The following is a 16,408-nucleotide window of genomic DNA, read 5'->3' as shown; positions in this document are numbered from 1 at the left end:
ATTTTCCACCATAGAAACTCTAACACACACACACACACACACACACACACACGTACAAATGTTTTGTTTAGTTGTTGTAGTTCTATTTTTTACCTTTTTGCACATAGTGAATTTGTTGGTCATTTTAATACTCTTCCTAGAGCATAAGGTATTTAGTGGTGCTCATCGTAGTGGAAGCCCTACATTTGTGTTGTATTTTGAAATGCTCTCAAGTCTGATAAAAGACTGGAGGGGCAGGTTGAGAATCTATGTCAACAATAGCTAGCTGGTGAAGAGGCCTGTTTGTATCTCAGGCTGAGCGGTCAGCATGGTGCTTTGGAGCATAGAGAGATCTCACTGTTATTATGGGTAACACCAACAACCTAGCACTCATTGTCACTCAGAATAGAGAGGATTTCTGCCAGTCAGCGTAAAGCTGTCCAGTCTGTTTGGATTATCCCATTATCTCACTGGGGGCATTTGCCTCAGTTGGCTCGCTCTCTGATCTGGGGTTGGAGCAGTCTTAGTCGTCACCAGCTGATGGATGACACAAAAAGCCAATGCCGCAGTAAAAGTTCTGCCCTGATCATGAATGTGCCACATATAGCTATGCATTGAATTGTTCGACAACATTTATGATATGTAATTATGTAAATGATTTATTTATAAGTAACCAGTAAGTTCACATTTAAATGTTTTTTTTTCACTTTTGTGTTAACTAATATTTCTTTTTTTGCCTTTTAATTGTGAATGTTATCTTCTCCCAGCTTTCCGTTACAATGACCTAGTGTCGCCTCGATTCTTGGACATGATTGCTAACTTGTCGGGCTGCACAGCCCACCGGCGTTTCAACAACTGCTCAGACATCTGCTTCCACCAGAAATACCGCAGCCATGATGGTACCTGCAACAACTTGCAGCACCCAATGTGGGGCGCATCTCTCACTGCCTTTGAACGTTTACTCAAATCTGTTTATGACAACGGATTCAACCTCCCGCGAGGCGCTACAGAACGACGACATAATGGTTTTCTGCTCCCTCTCCCTCGTCTGGTCTCTACAACCATGATTGGCACGGAGACCATCACTCCAGATGATCGCTATACCCACATGCTCATGCAGTGGGGCCAGTTTTTGGATCATGACCTGGACTCAACAGTGGTCTCCCTCAGTCAGTCTCGCTTTTCTGATGGACAGCTTTGTACAGCAGTCTGTACCAATGACGCACCATGTTTTCCAATCATGTTCCCCCCCAATGACCCTCGGCAGTTGCGTAGTGGTGCTCGCTGCATGTTCTTTGTACGTTCTAGCCCAGTCTGCGGCAGTGGAATGACTTCTCTGTTGATGAACTCTGTTTACCCTCGTGAGCAGATCAACCAACTCACCTCTTACATTGATGCTTCAAATGTGTATGGCAGCTCCCAGCATGAGGCAGAGGAGATACGGGATCTGGCCAGCCATCGAGGTCTGCTCCGACAGGGAATTGTCCAAAGCACAGGAAAACCACTTCTACCTTTTGCGACAGGGCCACCTACGGAATGCATGCGGGATGAAAACGAGAGTCCCATCCCTTGCTTTTTGGCGGGTGACCACCGAGCCAACGAACAGTTGGGTCTGACGGCCATGCATACGGTGTGGTTCCGAGAACACAACCGAATAGCAACTGAACTCTTGCGCCTCAACCCTCACTGGGATGGGGACACCATTTACCACGAGGCACGCAAGATCGTAGGGGCCCAGATGCAGCACATCACTTACAGCCACTGGCTACCCAAAATCCTGGGAGAGGCTGGTTTAAAGCTGATGGGAGAATATCGTGGGTATGACCCCAATGTCAATGCTGGTATCTTCAATGCTTTTGCAACCGCCGCCTTCCGTTTTGGACACACGCTCATCAACCCCATTCTGTACCGGCTGGATGAAAACTTCCAGCCAATCCCACAGGGTCACATTTCCCTTCATAAGGCTTTCTTTTCGCCATTCCGAATTGTAAATGAGGGTGGCATTGACCCACTGCTCCGGGGTCTCTTTGGGGTGGCAGGAAAGATGCGTGTTTCCACGCAGCTGTTGAACACAGAGCTGACAGAAAGGCTCTTCTCCATGGCACATGCTGTGGCACTCGATCTTGCAGCCATGAACATCCAGAGAGGGAGAGATCATGGGATTCCACCCTACAATGACTACAGGGTCTTCTGTAATCTCTCTTCTGCACATACGTTCGACGACTTGAGGAATGAGATCAGGAATCCCAGTGTACGGGAGAAACTCCAGAGGTACAAAAGAGAAAGTCCCACAAACATAGAATGGTGTTTATGAATGTCCCATCAGTTTAACTCCCCGAGACCCATTTAGTTAGTCTGGTGGGTAAGATCAGGAAGGCTAATATTGTTTGTTATAAATAAGTGTGGATTTTTTTTAACTCTAGACCTGCATAACTCTGTTTTAAACCTTCATTAACATAGTAATTCATGATTAGTTGATCAGTGGAATCAGGTGTGGTAGTGCTGGGCTGAAGCAAAAATTTGCTGGGCAGGGCAGCCCTGGGGAAACAGATTGGGCCGTGCTTCTCTAACTGTTCCTCAAGGGTACCATGCCCTGCAAATGATTGTTTCAGCCCAACTCCACCACACCCAATTCCACTGATCAACTAGTCATTAAACCCTTGAATAGTCCAATCAGCTGTGATAATGGAGCGTTAAAACAGAGATATGCAGGCAGGGAGTCCTTAGGACTGGAGTTGAAAATCACTTATCTGAATGATCTCTAAATACCAGAAACTACAAGAACGTACAGGATTAAATGTAAAATTTATTAGATTTTCAGTAATTAGTGTATCAGAAAGTCAGCCTACAGGGAGTCTGGGTGTCGTTATGACTTTATATTAGTCTTAAGAAGTATTAAAAAAACGTTGCATTGTCTTCTGCTGTGTCAGACACTTGAAGTGCACAGAATGCTGTTTAATTATTTGTCCGATTCTGTATGTTTTTTGTTCTCCAGACTGTATGGCACACCACTGAATATAGATCTGTTCCCTGCGCTTATGGCTGAAGACCTGGTCCCTGGCAGCCGACTTGGTCCTACACTCATGTGTCTACTGGCAACTCAATTTAAGAGAGTGAGAGATGGGGACAGGTAAGAACTCGATTGAAATCTCAGTTTCTTTCAGAAATTATGCCATCTGTCTTTAACTATATTCTTTACAGAGTAAAGCACCATATGTCCTGCAGCACCATATGTCCTTGGACAGTGTTCTGTCTAAGGGGCTAATACCAAAACTAGGGGTCCAAAACTGCACTTTTTGGACACTTTAGATATGAAGTTAAACATATGTTTGACTGAAAGGTACATGAAGCACGGCTGATCCCTGTTACTTTTGGATCCGGCAGTCAAATCAAGGATGAGGCAGACTTGACTATGTCCAAGTGCTTGGTTTTAGAGAGTATGGTTGAAAGATGGATAGAACACTGGAAGAGAGAAGCTAAATTTGTAGGTGTATGACTTTGAAGAACTTAATAGCTGAAGCTTAAAACACATACTTCTTTTTTCTGGTGGCTAAGAAGCTGAACCAAGTATGATTTTGGTCACCTCAGTGTGACCCTTTGATGCTGCAGCTGCTTCCATGCTTTGTAACTTGTTTATTCAGGTGGTTCCAAACTTCTCATCTCCATGAAGGTTAAACACATACCAATGTTTTAATTTAACAGACCTTTCTATGTTTTATATCCTCCATTGAATACAAGTAAGAATTTTTTAGGTCAAAATTCAGCACCACCACTGAGCTTTGGAAAACAGAGATATCACAGTGAATCTTTTCATGTTGATATCTGCAGGTTTTGGTATGAGAACCCAGGAGTGTTCACCCCAGCTCAGTTGACTCAACTGCGACAAGCATCTCTGGCTCGTGTGTTGTGTGATAATGGGGACAACATCACCCAAATCCAGCCAGATGTTTTCCAAGTTGCTGAGTACCCTCATGGATATGGCAGCTGTGATGCTGTGCCTAAGATTGACCTGCGCATGTGGCAGGACTGCTGTGAAGGTATGGGGTGTTCGGCTGAGTTGTAGGGTGTCTTTTAACGCCATTTTGCAATTTTATGAGGATTTTTGCCAGTTTTGAAATTGAATTGTTATAGGGAGAAGACAACTGGAGTAAAAACTAGACAAAATGCAAACATTGAATAGTTCCATGTATAGTGTTACTAAGGCCCATTGAATATCTCTGCTCAAACATATGAGTATAGCATATGTCTACTATTTATGAGCACTAAATGTGAAAGCACAAATAGATTAAGCACATTTAAGTTGAAATCAAGCCATGTCCTAAATACTGTGTGAAAGTTGGAACAGAGGTGGCATTGGTTTGGGGGTCTGCAGGAATACACCACTTCCATTAATGGAAAATAATATGTTAGTTCTTCTAATGCCCTGTTTGATTAGATCATGTTAAAGAAAAATTTTGATAAAAATACAAAAATGCCTCACATGGTTAATACCTTAAAAAATTGTTTTATTACAATGATTTGTGATGCTTCAGTGTGTTTCGGATCATCCTGTCTTCTAATTGCATTGATATGTGTGTGTTAGGTTTGGCACTATATTGTGTGGTGGAAGCCCGCATGTTTTCTTGTGAACAGATGCATGTGAGGGGCTTCACTGACAGCGTCACAGTCAGTCAAGAGATGCTTATAGTGGTATGCGGGTTCTGCTGAAATTCTTGTCCTGCAGCATAAATAGGAATTTCACTGATTTTACTGATGGCTTAGGTTGAATTTGTATGCATAAGGTACACAAATATGAGGAACGCTATATTTATTCATTCATGTTTGGCATTCTGAAATTGTGTAATTAAAATTTGATTTGCATAGGCCATTACCTCCTCTAATCTGTCCAGTACGCATCAGTCACTTTGTTGTTAGTGGTTCATTGATTAATCTGCTGGTGTTTTACTGGTAATTTGTGATTCTGTTATGGCCCACTTCAAATGTACACCCCCAGATGCTGAAATTGCATTTGTAAAGGAAATTCTAGGCTGTAAGTTTCCTTACTTTTCTGTTTTACTTTCAAAACAACTGTCAGCTCTACTTGCCATCCTAACAGAACATGGGCAGAGCAGTCTTTAGTAAAGGCTAAATACTTTGTGTTCCTTCTGTTTAGAACTACCGGTTCTCTCTCGCTCTCTCTCACTCTCGCTCTCTCTCACTCTTGTTCTCTCTCTCTCTCTCTCTCTCTCTCTCTCTGGTAGTTTACCAGTCTGCTCTCCCTGCACATGTTTTATCTTAGTGTTATCAAGAGGCTGGTTTTCAGATCCTTTTTTGTTTGTTTCTTCTCACAAAATAGTATCAGAAGTGTTGTACAGTGGGAGTTTTTTCAGTAGCTTGTGCATTGTTGATAAACTATTGTGTCAAAGTAAAACAAACAATAGCAACAACAACTTTGTGTAATTGTAATGTAATTATATGATATTGATACTGTGTATTTAACTTTTATCACTCACATAGAGCAACTTGAGGACAGACACTCACAAAAGAAAAATGCTTTAAATGAATGAGGGAGAAAGAACATGCTCATGAACATGTGTCTAAGGTCCTCAGTCAGTGGGTGACTCAGTGTCTGTGTGTTTATTTTCTAATTAAATCACTTGTCTTTGTCTGACTCTGTTAATACACCATTCAGTACTCTTTTCATCTGAATTGGATCAGATGTCAGCAAGGGTTTCAAGTGTAGTCTGTGCTCTCACAGTCAGCCAGTCTGGCTATCAGTCTTCCATTGACTGCTGTCACTCTCATCCTAGTGTTATGTAACTGGTTTTATGGCAGTGCTGAGTTCAGACATGCCAGTCTCTCTCCCTGTAGAGATAACAGTGATAACAGTGTTTTGTCTCATCCTCTCTGACCATGGTTCTTACTGGTATCACATAAAATGCTAATCCAAGCCAACTCTATCAAGCACAATGGCATGATCCCACATTCACTGTCTAGATAAAACTGGGAGCTAGTCAATGTGGATGATTTCATGATTTTGACAGAATGGTTTGGTGTGTGTGTGTGTGTGTGTGTGCGCGCGTGTGCATATGACTACCTGGGTGCATGTGGGCATTGAACTTATGTAGTAAAGAGTCCAACGGATATTCTCACACTTCAGTATTCTAGCTACCAGAGTAGATGTTGCTACTTACTACAGCAGGAAGAAGCTATGACCTGTGTGTTTGTGTGTGTGTGCACATGTGTGTAGTGTGTGGATGCTTTTGAATACTGAAGTATGTAAATAGTAGCTGTGACGTGTTTGTGTTGTTTGTTTCTGTTTGTATGCTTTCAGTGGATGACTGAATGTTTTTAACCCCCACAGACTGCCGCACTAAAGGTCAGTTCAACGCCCTGTCCTACCACTTCAGAGGTCGGAGGTCAGTTGAACACAGCTATGCGGATGAGAATCCTGCCAACAGACCCCACAGTGAGGGCAGGTAAAACACAGTCACAGCCCTCACAGACTCAGCTTACAACCAAGAGAGGACTATATATAGCTTTTCAAAACAGGCCTTATTTCAAAATAGTGGCTTTATTTCATCAATAAACTTTTTGTTAGATAAATTCCTTTGTTTGTGTTTCATAGAACACATTCTGTAGCAGACAATTCAGACAATTTTGTAGCAGAAATTTCAATGCTAAGTTTTTATGTAAATATAGTGGTACTGGTCTGCTTCTATGGGATGTTTAGTCACAACCAGACTTCATTAAGATGTTAGTATATGCTTTGTGTGGTATGTGTGTATCAAAGGGATTTTCGTGCTTTATGTTTTCCAGTTCAGCGAATGATGTCCTCCAAGAGCCTGTTAATGTCACTCTCTCACACAAACCAAGCACTGAAAACTCATTCACCGATTTCCAGGACTTTGTAGTGGACATGCAGAAGACTATCACAAGTTTACGAAAGCAGGTGAAACTTTTGTGACTGACCAGATTGAAGAAATGTCAAATGTTTATGTTTGGAAAATACATAACTCTGATTTAATGACTGTGCAAAGTGATCACTGAGCACAATGAATGAACAGTTTTCCAAATGGTCTAAATGACAGGCACTGAGTCCTCTTTATCTTATCCTCAGTATGGAATCAAATGCATGTGGATATGACATAGAAAATGAGGTTTTAATCAAAGGCTATTTTTATAAGCATTAAGTGTAGGTCACACAGAGCTTTAAAGAGGTAATCGGAGAAGCTGTCGCCTCAGAGTTCCATAGAGAGGTCACCATATGGACTTTGACTGTTTGAATCGCAGTCAAACAGGATATCCAAACAGCCTATCAGATAGCAGGCCTGAACTTGAACGGGTTTTAGGCCAAGTCAAATGTCGCTGTGGGCGGATTCCTGTGTCAGGGGTATGGGTTTGATTAAGGCTTGAGCTAGGGTACATAATTGTGTCATAGTCTAAAATGTTTCGCATTTTTAGGCCTGATTTCATGGGAGGTTTTGATGTCAGGAAATGTTTAAATGAGTGTTAAGCTGACTTCATTTTAGGTTAGGATTGTGAGCACTGTGTACAAAGGCTTTAGAAAATTTGTAAACGCCAAAGTAAATTCCAGTAAAATATTGAAGCATGGAGCAAAAATCAAATGAATGAGGGTATATTTTTGTATGGACTGCTAAATGTATGTGCTTTTGCTATTTGGTGTTGTAAAAAAGAGAATAAACCTCAGTCATACTGTACTTATCCTCAAGTCCTAAATCTTATTACCTCAGTAATGGAACAAAAGTTTGCAAACTGACTTTGAATTCGTAGATGAAAACTCATGTACAAACTTTTAACGAACTCTAGCCATACTCCACCCTCCGTTTACTTCTCTGGACTCTGTAAAGTCAGAGTGAAGATGTCAGAGAAAGAAGAGCTCATGCTTATGTCATTTCCTCCACAGATAAAAAGACTTGAAGCACGTCTGAAGAAGACAGACTGCACTGACGAAGAGAAAAGAGAGAGAAGAGATGGGGAACGCTGGAAAAAGGATCCCTGTACCATCTGCCAATGCAGAGTGAGTATCAGTAAAGCTTAACATAAACATAATATATATCCTTAAGTATTCCAGATTAGATTAGATACTGCTCTAGATAGATGGATTTCATTTATAGTCAGATAGCCTCAGTTTCTTGGGCTGGAAGCTCTCCCACAACTTTAGCAGATTTGGATAGGTGTGTGTGTGTGAGACCTGTCCATATAAAGTAATCTCTCTCTCTCTCTCTCTCTCTCTCTCTCTTTCTTTCCCTCTGGCACTGTCTTGCCTGTCTATCTCAGTGCCCAGTGCATGCCAAATACCAGGGAGAGCTATAGTTCCAATAAGTCCAAGTGTCATTACTTTTAGCTGTTATTCAAGTTGTATTTAACCTATCCCTTTAGGTCTCCCTTTCATCTAGCTATTCTGTTTTTCCTCCAAGACCAAAATTACATTTTTGTCAGAATTTGTTTCAAATTTATTTGGAAGTGTCAAAGAGTATTTGTGTCAAAAATAACCACTTTCACCTCTCTCTGTTTTCTGTTTCTCGTTGTTGTTTAGGAGGCTCAGGTAACATGCTTTGTGGAACGCTGTCCACCAGTAGATTGTGTGAAACCTGTGAAACTGAAAGGCTCTTGCTGTCCCACGTGCCTACACCAGTCATCGCCCCCTGGTGGAGAACAGCGGCATGTATAATCTCAGGACCCCCCTCCGAACCCAGTGACTTAGGAGCAAATTAATGAGAGAGACCTAAAGACCCCTTGGGGGGCAACACATCCAGATGCCTCGCTGTTGCCTTTGTTTTTACTTCGTTTTACTTGTTTTCTCATATTTTCCCCAATTTTATGTTGATTTTTTTAATGCCCCCATATCCTCATATACACTCGCAACAGTACAGCTGTTGCAGAAATGTTTTCTTCAAGGACGGATGGATGGATGGATGGCTTGATGGATGAATGGATAGACTCTCTTTTCCTCACGTAACGACTGAAAAATGTCCACTGACCCAGAGAGATCTCCAGTGGGCATTTTCCCTATTTCACTACGCCCCCACCGCAGGCTGAGAGGCAAAGCAAGGCATATTGACAAAATGACGGCGACAGAGACATACAGATAGACCAGCTTCAGCCATTTTGTCTCTCACATGTCTTCTCAGGGCAGAGATGCCGGAAAACTGGTGCTACCCCTCTGATTTTATCCTTAGTTCAAATTTAGCTCATTCAACCTTCAATATATTGTCAGTATTTTTTAAACAATATGCAAATTGTTATGTATACTCATTATGCACCATTTCAGATCATGTTTGAGCAAATTCTCTTTTTTTTTTTTTTTTTTTAAGTACTCTAAAGACATTTTATGTATGAAATGATTAGAGTTATTTCAACCTTTGCTAAACGTTTATGGTGCTTTTTATCATATACACATTTAGTATATATTTTCCCTTTTGTATCGACTGCTTACGTTTGAAGATAATGTGAATACCAAGAGAAAAAAAAAGAGAAAAAAAAAAAAGATTTGTAATGCAAAAAAAGTCTACTGATTACAGAATGTTTGTATGTTTCCAATGGCAACTGTTGGTTGACTCACATCTGGTGTTTTGATTTTGTCCCCCGTCACTTGAACATGTTTTTTTTTTTTTTTTTCCTTTTCTCTGCTTTTTATGGGGGAGAGGGGATGGTTTGCTAAGAATCTTTTCCATATCCCAACCTCAAGTATCTCTGTGATACCCTTACCCAGTATTTCTAGTCATGTCCAGACTGGTGCTTCATTATCAACTGCTTTGCTCGGTCATGCACATAACCAGGTTCTGAAGAACCCAATACTGAAGGACCCAAAACCATTCTGTACCTCACAACAACAACAGCAACAACATATCTAGTGCCTCAAAACTGGCATACCGAGGAGCCTACAGCATTTCAAATACCAGTTCTCTGCTGTTCAGTTTTTTGTTTTTTGGGGGTTTTTTTGTGAAATCTTTTGGGTATGTTTTTAGTTCTACAAACCTACTTTATGTCCTTAATAATTAACTCTCTTTTCCTCCACTTTTCTGAATCTCTAACCGTCATTCTCTGTGTCCAACTGTATGTTTTTCCAACTGCCTTTTGTTGTTCCCTGTTGTGTGCGTGTGCTGGCCTTGAAATTAGTGAAAAAGCCTGGCTCTCGTCTCTAAAGTTCGTGGGAGATTTGTAAAGCTGAGGTGACGTCATTTCTCTGTGCACACTGTTCGTTTTTTCCCACCTCTCTGACCCCAGCCTCAGTGTAATCAAAGCCATATGAGTGTGTGGGGAGTGGGACGGGGGGCATATTGCTAAAAGATGTTCTTCATTTTCAGCTGAATTTCATCAGTTATCACCAATAAGAAAGAATGCCAAAAGAAAAAAAAAAAAGACGACAAAAAACGACTGATGCCCACATTTCTCACCGACTTCAAATCTGGAGTTTTATGTATCATTGTTAGCCTCTCACATTGGTTTGTTCCTGGTGATTTTGTAGTTTTCTCTCTTTGGGACAGCTGAGGTTTACTGCTAGAGTGAAATGATTTGGAATGCTGCCTGAGTGTTTGTCCAGTCTGATTTTACACCAGGCCTGGAAATCCTGTGTAACTTAATAGCACATTGGGAAGCTGAGCTCTCTCTCGGAATGCTCGGGGTTGTTTTGTCTCAGCGTGGCGATGTTCGGGGTTAAGTCTGAAAGCATGCTTTTCTGCTGTCTCAGCATTAGCTGTAACGGTTTGCTTTTGTATATCTGTGTTATCATGTGTTTTATTCACACTGTTAACCTAACAACAGTCAGTTAAAATCTGTATATGTGTGTAAGGGTAACATAATGCTTAAGCTCCCTCTGTCAAACAGTTTTGACACACGAGTTGTTTTTTTTTTTTATGTCAGTATTAATCCACAGAGACCATGTCACAATATCACTTCTATTGCAACCCATATCCTGTTTCAGGTCTTGGTTTTAGTAATCCCCCACCCCACCCCAGTCTGTCGGACTTGCACTATCAGGTTTGTTCTCTTCGTTATCTACCCGCAGCTCTCATTGTCCCGAGTGCTTACAGTAACATTTTCCTCTCCGTCTCTCACTCTCTCTCTCGTTCTCTACGAGTCCCTGCTAATCTTTATCTGTTCTGTTCCCTTTTCCCATCTCCATTCACCTCCATCAGAAAGCACTGCCCTGTAAGACTGACCTGTATTACCTCCACCTGCCCCACACCCAGTGATTAGAGTGGACATCTATCTGATATTTTTGTATTTTTTACATTTGCCAAAGATTGTTTGCACTGTAATGTATGCCTCTGAACAGTAATAAAATGACCACATTTGAAATATAATCCTTTATTGTTTTGAGTGTGCCTTAGGACTATGTTAACAGTGTAACTGTTACAGTGACTTCATTGTAATATTATACCAGTGGTGTTGTGTTGTCGTCAGCAGCCTCGTGTTCTCTTGGGGAATATTTTGTTTTGGCTTTCCTACAGTTAGTGGGTCAGTACACTTACCCAGATGACAAAAGTACATCAGTAGTTTAGAGAGATGTTGTGTCTCAAGTACATCAAAATGTGTTAGCTATACAGTTATGTCTGAGGATTTGATTTTTAAGAAAGGGACTGAACTGCATGCTTGATCCTATACACACCTTAGAAGTGAACATTTTAAATTGTGAATCTGGTGAATTGTGGTCATATGGCATCCAGAGAGATCAACCAATGCTAGTTTCATGAATGACTGTGAGCACAGAAACTGGTGCCATGTGTTTCCTCTACTGTTTCACAGTGGTGCAGTTATCGTCACTGCAGAAACCTGCTCCTCACTTCTCTTTATTTCTGTTCTTAGTGGATCTCGTTGATTCCAGCCAATGTGAAGTTCAGTGTGGTATAGTAATGATCTCATGTAGATGTAATTTTTTAGTGAACACCTCCACATGTTCATTGTTACCCATACGGGGCTTGCGTTTAACGTAGTGCTTGTAAAGTTGTGATATAGAAGTAGGTTGGATCCTATCAAAGTAAGCATTACTGCAGCTTGGAGGCCTGAGGGCTCGAGGCTTGAATAAAAATTTGAAATGAAGCCTTTCACAAAAGTAGAATTAGTACCATCAGACAAACCTGTCGCACATATTCTTTTGAGAATTCCTTTTGATGTCTGTCCTTACCTGCATGTGCTTTTGGAAGTTTTTTTAGAACACAATGAACCAAAATTGGTTCTTTTGATCAGCATACAGGTGCAGTGCTGTTAAATATTACACCAGAAGTCAAAATACATGCATTCCTTGAAATAATCTCCAGTAACCAAACAGGAGACAGATGTTATTTCCTTCGTATTGTCTTCAGACCCTGAGGAAGTCTCCTCTAGAGCAATGTGTGAGATCACACTCACATTATCTTACTGTTGTTAGAGCCTGTCGACATGAGCATATTTTCCACATGAGACAATTAGTGTAGAAACAATGATTTACACATTCGAAAATTATTGATTAGTCTAGCACCTCTAAATACATTCCGATGCCAGAGAGCACATGATGTGTCCAAGAGGAAACGAGGATAGAGGAGGTGCTTAGACATACATGTTAAGACAGTCTTAATCCCTCTTCCATCTCTCTTTTCACTCTCCGTTGTGGTTTTGGATGCTGACTTCTTGTCTTCCCACAGGCTCGGAAGTGCGCCTCACAGCCAGAGACAGGGAATGAGAGAGCAGTGGAAAGTGGATGTGGAAATGAGTTTTCCAGTATCATTCCGGATGAAAGAGCTTCCCAGTCCTGCCGGGAAAAAACATTACTGAAGACAACAGGGGAACCTGAACACTAAAACCTGCCCAGAGGAAAACCTGTTCACATGAAAACCTAAAGAGACAAACAAGAGTCTAGACTGAGCTGTATGTAGGCCTACATGTCTCTAAACTGTGTAGTGCCTGGCATAGCTGCTAATGTTGGATAAATTAAGATGATAAAAATGGATGTATTAGAGGTCACTTCAGTCTAAACACACTGACAAAACTTGCACCCTACAACTTTACATCGCCTATCAGCTGCTCAGTACGTTCAGATAAATGATCCCTTCTTTTTTTTTTTCAAGCTATGGCTGCAATGGTAATACAGTTTTGTCCTTTATCTTCTGGCCTGGATATTCTTCTTAACAGTTCTTTCCAGTTCTGACAAAAAGTGTTTCTCTGGTCCCTTTGTTCCAGCCTGACATTCCATGTTGACATTGGCGAGCAAGCACTCCATTACATAAGCAAGGAAATGTTTGGAGCAGTTGGAATCTGGCTCCAGACGGAGGAAGGCGGCGTAAATGAGGGCAAAGCTTATCCCACAGCTGCGTGCCACACTATTGAGCCTTGATACTGTTAATCATCAGCTGGAATGACAAGGATGACAAGCTCTCTCTCCGTAGCGCAGTCTTTATTCATTTTTGTTTTATCTTCTTTGTCAGTGTGTTATTTTATCTATGGACTTCGCAAATTTCTATATTCAGCTTCCCGGGCAAACTGTTGCCCTTCAGAAAGACACGTTTTAACATTTACAAATTCTGATGTTTCAATCTGTACAAACACAAAATACTGCTGAGACCAAGTTTTCTGTATTTGAAAGAAGTTTCCACTCTGTTTAACTGATGTCAGTTGATACATAAAGTGGATAGTCAGTGAGCGTAAAGAAAAACTAAAGAATGTGGTCAGTGCTACACACAGCCAGGTAACACAGTCACACTGTGGCCTACAAACACACTCAGGCTGAAATAAGTCTGTCTGCAATGCGACAGAAATTTCTTGAAATTCATGCAACGAAAGGGGAAACATGCATTAACATTACGTGTACTTAAAAGTAAAGGGCAACGGTTTGAACACAGATCTTTGTGGAAAGCAGTGTTTAAACCTTATTTTTGTCATTTTTCACAACTTCACATTCATTTCTTATAAAAAGCGTACAAATGTGTTATTGACATGAACCCACTTATACTGTGAAAGTAGTTCAATACTTTCAGTTCATGCTCCTCTTCTCCATATGGTTTTATACCACCTACCAGACTGAAGTCTCAATTCGCCAAGGCGTGTTCAGACACCTGTGAGACCTTCCAAAAACCTTGACAACTGATGCACCACTCCAAAGAGAAAGTCTGATGGCTAGCAGTTGAGTTGAACTTCGTATTGAAAGCACTTTATTCAGTTCAGTTCAAAATTCAATCAAGCCATCAGTCAAAATATACATTGTGGTCGCAGTATTACAGCTGTTTTTATCCAGTCTGTTGAGATTAGCTCTATTTCTCCAGTCATGGCTCGCTGTATAAGGACTCTGACTGATTTAAAATCTTCTAGTATTTCCCTGATTTAATGCGTGCAAGCTGTTTCTGAAAAAAAAAAAAATTACTTCTCAAAATTCATAGTAATTGAATTAACGGACGACACTTACAGACCAGAAGAGCGATATGAGTGGCTCCTGCCCTTGGACACCGCTGCACATCAAAGTGCCAGCTTTCCACTTTTCAGAACGGATAATTACCTAAACAGAATATAGCCTCTCAATTCGGCAGAGAGAAAAAAAAGGAGGCGATTTAAGGAAGGGAGTTTTTCTTCGATTTCCAAAGAAACCTAAGATGCGTATGATCTATCACTGAGGGAAGGGGTTGGGGAATTGGTGTGGACGGGGAGTGGGGTTTGAAGAGTCCCATGAAGTCATTGTTGTGTTTTTTTGTAAAACTAATCTTGTCAGAATAATGACTGACTGTGCCTGCATTCCTCAGACGAGTCCAACTGGGCCCAGTCAGCGCCAGTAACAGCCTCCTGGTTGCCAGGACCTTTAATAAGCTCCCAGCGTTCTGAAACAGCCTCAGCAGACTTCCAGAAAACACATTCATGTCTTCCCAAACACTTCCCAAAGAGGTTTGGGCGGAACTCCAATGATCAGATCATCCCAGTTCTCCTCTCTGAATGAGAATCCGACTCATTAATGTGAAATATGCTTTTTTGCCTGTTCTGAGCATATTTAAAATGATGAATTGCTGTGTTAAGGTAGACTGAGGTCTTTGAGAAAACCTTTGTGGAAAGCTTTGAAAGCACTGGCTTGTACGTGGTAATGGACATATTGTACTTTCCTCAGAGTTTATCTGCACACCCTTGAGCTACAGATTATGGGGCACAAAGTAGTAGGGAGTCACTGCTGTAAAACAGACTCAAACCTTTTATATGTCAGGGAAGATGAATGTTCTTAACACAATGGCAGAGGCAGGAGATTACAGGCTGAAGAAACAGCCCATCTGGAGGTGACATCACAGCACAGGACAGCTGTCTGATTTATGACAGACCGATGGGCCTGGAAAATAGAGGTGACAAGATGTTTCAAATCACTCTGACCTTAGAGTTCTTGAACTGATGACCTTTGACCTTGCTAAGCATTACTGAGGAAATTTTGCATTTTCTAGTCATGGGTGGTAATATATTTCCATGCACTTATGAAAACTCAACTTCATATTTGAATCAGAAGTTCAGACTTTTTTTTTTACTTTATTTCAATCCAGCTGGTCACAATTTAAGTTAAGTTTCAGTGATTGCACACACACACACTGTGAACAGTGAGCAGTGAATTTGTCCTCTGCATTTAACCCATCCAACACACCAGTAGTGAACACACACCAGACGCAGGAGCAGTGGGCAGCATTCCTCCGCGCCCGGGGAGCATTAGGGTTCAACAGGGTTCCCAGGGAATCGAACTGGCAACCCTCCAGTCACAAGCCCGGTTCTCTAACCTTTAGACCACGACTGCCCCCAGTTTTTTCAACTGTTTACAGAAAACAGTTGAAAAAAATGAACGCCCTTTTGTGGTCAACAAAGCAAGTCTCACTGAGATAACTTCACTAAGAGAAAAACTTCCACTGCCACACTGTCAAAATGATGCATCTTAAGAGATGTATTGTCTGACAGAGGGAGAAGTTGTCGTCACTGTTTCTATTTGTGTATCTGTCTCTGTACCCCATAGACAGGAGTTACATTTCTATCCCTGGTATGAGTAACAGGGTTATACTACTTCATCTGAGAGTGTGTGTGTGTGTGTGTGTGTGTGTGTTTTCATGGAGGAAAAAGCGAACAGAACAGAACTGTACTATGTTATGTTGGCTCAGATGGGAAAAAAATGTACAATTAGCACAGCCCCTGCCTCCTTCCCGCCCCCACCTGGAAGACTTCTTCTCATGAAACATTACAACCCCCTCAACACCACATTCCACCCCAGAGTCATATCTCTTACCATCGAGAACAAGACAGTCTCAAACCAATCATAAAGGGGTCAGAGATCCTGTAGCGTAGGCTGGGAGTTTCTACAGACTGGTGATTTGAATTACGTATCTGAAACTTGGGCAGTGGAACATGAATGAAACGGAAGGTCTTATCACAGGGAGACAAATAATCCTCATTACTGCAAGAGGAGAGAGAGAGAGTTTGAGGGCATTAACTTCATTCAGGGAAC

At 41.4% G+C, this 16,408-nt stretch overlaps 1 protein-coding gene across 1 annotated transcript in view; it reads left to right on the top strand.

Moving 5' to 3' along the window:
• Positions 1–9,489, top strand: part of pxdn (peroxidasin) — a 40,610-nt gene extending 31,121 nt beyond the window's left edge. Inside the window, exons 17-23 of the mRNA XM_030780677.1 lie at positions 747–2,250; positions 2,975–3,109; positions 3,808–4,016; positions 6,323–6,437; positions 6,778–6,910; positions 7,886–7,999; positions 8,519–9,489. Of these exons, the coding sequence (XP_030636537.1) occupies positions 747–2,250; positions 2,975–3,109; positions 3,808–4,016; positions 6,323–6,437; positions 6,778–6,910; positions 7,886–7,999; positions 8,519–8,653 (2,345 nt within the window). The 3' untranslated portion in view covers positions 8,654–9,489. The remainder of the gene's footprint in view (positions 1–746; positions 2,251–2,974; positions 3,110–3,807; positions 4,017–6,322; positions 6,438–6,777; positions 6,911–7,885; positions 8,000–8,518) is intronic.
• Positions 9,490–16,408: the final 6,919 nt, after the last annotated feature.

This window comes from Chanos chanos, chromosome 1 (assembly GCF_902362185.1).
Source record: "Chanos chanos chromosome 1, fChaCha1.1, whole genome shotgun sequence".
Lineage (NCBI taxonomy): Eukaryota > Metazoa > Chordata > Actinopteri > Gonorynchiformes > Chanidae > Chanos > Chanos chanos.
Note: the sequence above shows the minus strand (reverse complement) of the source record. Positions and strands in the feature narration are given on the sequence as shown.